This window comes from Humulus lupulus, chromosome X, assembly GCF_963169125.1.
Source record: "Humulus lupulus chromosome X, drHumLupu1.1, whole genome shotgun sequence".
NCBI classification, from domain to species: Eukaryota; Viridiplantae; Streptophyta; class Magnoliopsida; order Rosales; family Cannabaceae; genus Humulus; species Humulus lupulus.
Genome location: NC_084802.1, coordinates 21,190,454 through 21,195,162, shown reverse-complemented (window position 1 = coordinate 21,195,162; position 4,709 = coordinate 21,190,454). Strand labels below are relative to the sequence as shown.

Here is a 4,709-nt window from a genome sequence, read left to right as displayed (position 1 = left end):
AAATAGAAATAAAAAGCATTGTGATGAAGGTCTCCGTTTTTTTTCAAAAAATAATATAAAAAATTGTTTTATAAAATATGAATGATAAAAAATAATACATATAGATTAAAATTATAAAAATAACCTTAAAACATATTAAAACTAATTACTAAAACTTTATAAAAAAAAAATATGGTATACAAATAAAATATGTTGTAAGAAACTTAAGAAAATAAATGTCATATTTTTCAAAGTTTAAAAAAAATTATATTTGGTGTAATTTTCTCTTCAAAGTATATGATAGTGTGTCTATTACAGTCTTACTCACAAACTTAGCTTATAAGTCCATAAACAAATGACATTATAATATAAATAAAATAAAAGAAATAACGAATTAGCATAACAAATTATACTATTCTAAAATATTCATAATTATTCTCCAAAATTAGTAGGACTAAATTTTTAAATAGTAATTTTGAACAATTTTTCGTGCTTCTAGTTCTACACTTTTAAACTTTTAGAAACTTAATATATATCATATTCATTATTGTTGACTTTAACTCCAACTATTGTTAGCACTTCAACACCAAAACATGATGAATCCAACTATACTCTATCTTTAATCGATCATTAAGCGATATTCCCCAAAGAAGACAAACAAGACATAAAATTACACTAATATCTATGTGTTATGTCTTAGTGTGAAAAGACTAGAATGTCAAAAAGTTTTCACTAATAAGCTACCTTAACTTTCTAAGGTGAAATCTTTTTGTCAACTTTGGATAATGTATTTTTGTGATTTAACTTGTTTTTATTTCTTATTGAAATTTCAGAAAATTCAGTAAATAGCTTAAGCAAGTACAATCCATATAGCTTTTACAAAAGCATGACTCGATTCTAAAGAAACTAAACTAAGGTGATGTTTGGTTAAGGGTAATGGAATAAAATAAAATAGAAAATAATTAATTTTCATTTTATTCATTTATTTGGTTGCATTTTAGAGTATTAAAATGTCATTATAATAAAATATTTTTTCACCATTCTAGTGGAATAGCTATTCCATTTAAAAATAGGATGAAAGACAATTTCAATGCAAGATTGAAAATTAAATTAATAATTTTTTTATCAATTTTTTTATTTATATTAATTTTTATTCCATTCTTTTTCTTATTTTCATTATTATTCTTCCACTTTTATTCTCTCCAACCAAACATCGCCTGGTAGTTATTTTTTCTTCTTAAATCTGGACACCTAGTCTAATCCCAAATATATATGGAGATCATAAAACTATAACAATTATCATGTAAGTACTCAAGGAAGGACTCGAATCTTGGACCAATTTTTTCATTTTAAGTTACATAATTTAATATTTCTATTTCTGATGATTTGATCTTGCATAGTTGCTTGTCTTTTGTCAAAGTTGTTTGGCCAACTTCTTCTCCAACAAATTAAGATTTTGTTTTAATAACACTAAATTGTCAAACCTATGAAAACAACATTCAAGTCAGTTAGGGATTTACTCTGGAAATTTATGGCATAGCTAGATTACATGCGCTGTGTAAGTTTATTGGATTTTAAGAGTGACTAGGTGTGGTGAAAAAACGGCAATTACGAAGATAGCGACACCAACGTTGATGACAATACTAGTGGAAGAATTTAAAAGTTTGATGATAAAACAATAAAAAAAACACACACAAAAATTTACGTGATTTGGCAATTAATTTGACTACGTCCACGAGAGGGAGATCACAATTTTCACTAAAAAAGTAAACAATTGGATCAAAATACTCTCAACCTCACAACCCAAGGTCCCAAGTACACCCCAAATATCTCTCACAAAAAGATCACTCACTTTCTCTTAGAACTTAAACTCACAAAAGACATTGCACTAAGAAAGAACTTAAACTTCTACTCTAACTAGTAGAGTTTTCTTCTTGCTTCCTTATTAGAGCCTAGTACTAATATATTTATAGATGAATTGAACTTGGGCAGCAAGTTATATGGGCACCTTGGGCAAACAAGCAGGTGGCCTTGGGCACCAAGCAAACCAGCGTGCAAAGAGCAAGCTTCTAGAAGATCACAAGTAAGCAAGCAACTTGCAAAGCTAGCAGCCTGCTTCTTGAGCAGGATGCTTTTTCAACTAGCTTTGACAACCTTGTTTCTCAAGGTTGCCTTTACACGTGGCATTCAAGCCATAAACTTACACTAGGAAAATAACTATCAAATTACTTCAAGAATGGATATTCAATGAACTCGTATAAGTATAATTGAATTTAGTCAGAAAATATTGCTTAGTTTTAGATACATGATTCAGTATAATACAGGTTTGTTGGGTAGAGTACCTTTATAGAGCTAATTCCACAGGCACCCAGATGAATGTTCCTTTACAATGCAAAAGGTAAGATCTATCCATGGCTTCTGGGATCAACAACTTGGTGAACCTTTCTGGCTTCAGCACTTGAATACTGTCCAACTACTCGGGCATGGGGCACTGAGGCTTCTCCTCGAGCAAGGGCTTCCACATTTTCAAGCAGGTACTTTTGTGGAAGCCTGCCCACTACATTGCCTTCTTCATTTCCTTCTTTGTCAAGGAATGAAAAGTGTGGTATACCCTCAACACCAAACTCGTCAAGCTCTTGTTCCCACTTTGTGTTGTCAACATTGAGCACAACAAAGTTCACACGATCCCTGATAAGAAACCGTTACATAAGAAAAGGGAGAATTAATAGTAGAACAGGAAACAATAATCAATGGCCCTGCACACGAATACTTTACCTAAAAAGAAAAGTTTAGAATTGCATTGATAATAAATAGCAAGCTACAACATGAAACATTACTTGTACTGTTGCTCAACTTTGTAAACATCGGGTGCTAATTCACGACATACTTCACACCAGTCTGCATAGAACTCCACAACAGTGGGCTTCCCATTTGAAAGAGCCTAAGAAAACAGCCAAAAGATCTATCCATTACATAATTATTTGACAGTATGCCACAGTACACCAGAAAACACTTTAGCTGATGCATTACGAGAGAAATAACAGAACGAAACGAAATCTACAAATGCGTGATAGGTTATGATAGATGATAAACCAACAAAAAGCATTGCTGCTATATGGAACTGAAAACCATGCTTCTGTAAGAAATGCATAAAAGGATGACTTACAGAGTCCTTATATTTTGTGCAAATAAGACTAGGAAGACTATGGGGAATATGGCATGGACGATGATAATGCCAATTAAGAACCTAAAATTCCAATCAACAAGTTCTGAATTTTATTCATTTTACTACATAGTACTAAATTATACTAGGAAGACTATGGGGAATATGGCATGGACGATGATAATGCCAATTAAGAACCTAAAATTCCAATCAACAAGTTCTGAATTTTATTCATTTTACTACATAGTACTAAATTATACTGTCTAAACTCATTAAGATAGATATGCCATACAAACAAGTCCACCACATCTTAAAAAAAAGCCTTTCCATTGAGCTCTTCACACCGGCCTACCTACTAAACCCGTACTCCATGAGTAGCTAGCAACAGAACTAAAATGAGAGAGGTTATAATTATATAGCTTATTTGACAAACCTCTTCATAAGGTAATGCAGCAGCTGCTATGTCCTTCAAAGAAACACCAAAATCCAGCCTTCCTGATAAGAAAAGTCCCACAGCTGCAAGAGTAGAAACTACTGCTATTTGTTTGTTGAGACCTTTGCTTGGAAATTCCGGGAAGCCGGAGCCTTGTGAAGAACTCGTAGCTTGGCTACTGCTCTCATTGCTCACTGAGGCAGGCTCAACAGGCAACTTGTCCTGAACAAAGATAATAGCTTTAACTGTTTAATATAATTGGTAAAACTAAACTATCAGCCATCTAGTAAACACAAGTAAAACAAATCAATTCGAATAAGAGAAAAAAAAATTCCAAACGCCAAAATGCATCAAGAAATAAAAAAGCCAATTTTGGGGACAAACTAATATTGATCATATAGATTCAACAACTTCAAAATTTCTAACATAATACTACATGGGCATGCTGCATAACATACCATAACACCATAATATAAGACATTTCTACAAACAGAATCAATGCCCCTAAGGTAAATACCAAAATTTTTGTAAAGCGTACAATCATAAACTCCATTTTCTGTCATCAAGAGTGCAAATACCGAAATTCAAGCTAAGTGGCTCAATACCAGAAAAAATAAAGCCCAAAATCTTGCAAGAACAGGGAAAGGAAGAGATACCACTTACCGCAGAGGAGGGTTCAGGTTCAGTGGGTTTAGGGGTCGTTTGACACGAAACGATTTGTCGTTTGCGAATCTTGGTTTGGCAATGAAGAGAGGTTTTAAGGGATTGAGAAGTTGGAAAGCATGGTTGGAATCTATGAAAAGCAATTGGATTCGCAGCCACACGAGCCATTAGAGCTTCTTCAATTCAGTTTTTTCAGTTTTCTGCTAATTAAAAAAACAGATATTAATAATATGTTATCTTCGCATGACTTATTTTATTATTTATTTGTTTTGCTCGATCTTTATAAGTATGTATATAATATAAATTTTTTATTTCCACATATTATTTTTGTTAATTTTAATTGAATATTTTAAATATTTATGAGAATATATTTTTAAAAATAGATATTTATTAATTATATTAATATAAATTCAAATATTATAAAATATTACTATTATAATAATATATAATACAAAACTATATATTTAATAA

The 4,709-nt window shown here is 31.5% G+C and overlaps 1 protein-coding gene across 1 annotated transcript; it reads right to left on the bottom strand.

Moving 5' to 3' along the window:
* Positions 1-2,222: 2,222 nt before the first annotated feature.
* Positions 2,223-4,466, bottom strand: LOC133803251 (thioredoxin-like protein HCF164, chloroplastic). The gene is made up of 4 exons (XM_062241220.1): positions 4,239-4,466; positions 3,576-3,797; positions 2,817-2,920; positions 2,223-2,667 (listed from the first exon to the last, which is right to left on the bottom strand). Exons 1-4 carry the CDS (start codon positions 4,404-4,406, stop codon positions 2,385-2,387), a joined length of 777 nt encoding a protein of 258 aa, XP_062097204.1. The 5' UTR covers positions 4,407-4,466; the 3' UTR covers positions 2,223-2,384.
* Positions 4,467-4,709: the final 243 nt, after the last annotated feature.

Bases quoted from the DNA above. Each gene is read 5' to 3' on its own strand.
- LOC133803251 (XM_062241220.1), bottom strand. From the start codon at position 4,406: ATGGCTCGTGTGGCTGCGAATCCAATTGCTTTTCATAGATTCCAACCA. The intron at 3,798-4,238 runs GTAAGTGGTATC...ATCTTTGTTCAG, and splicing joins AACCTGAACCCTCCTCTGCG to GACAAGTTGCCTGTTGAGCC. The intron at 2,921-3,575 runs GTTTGTCAAATA...CTGTTTTCTTAG, and splicing joins CTGCATTACCTTATGAAGAG to GCTCTTTCAAATGGGAAGCC.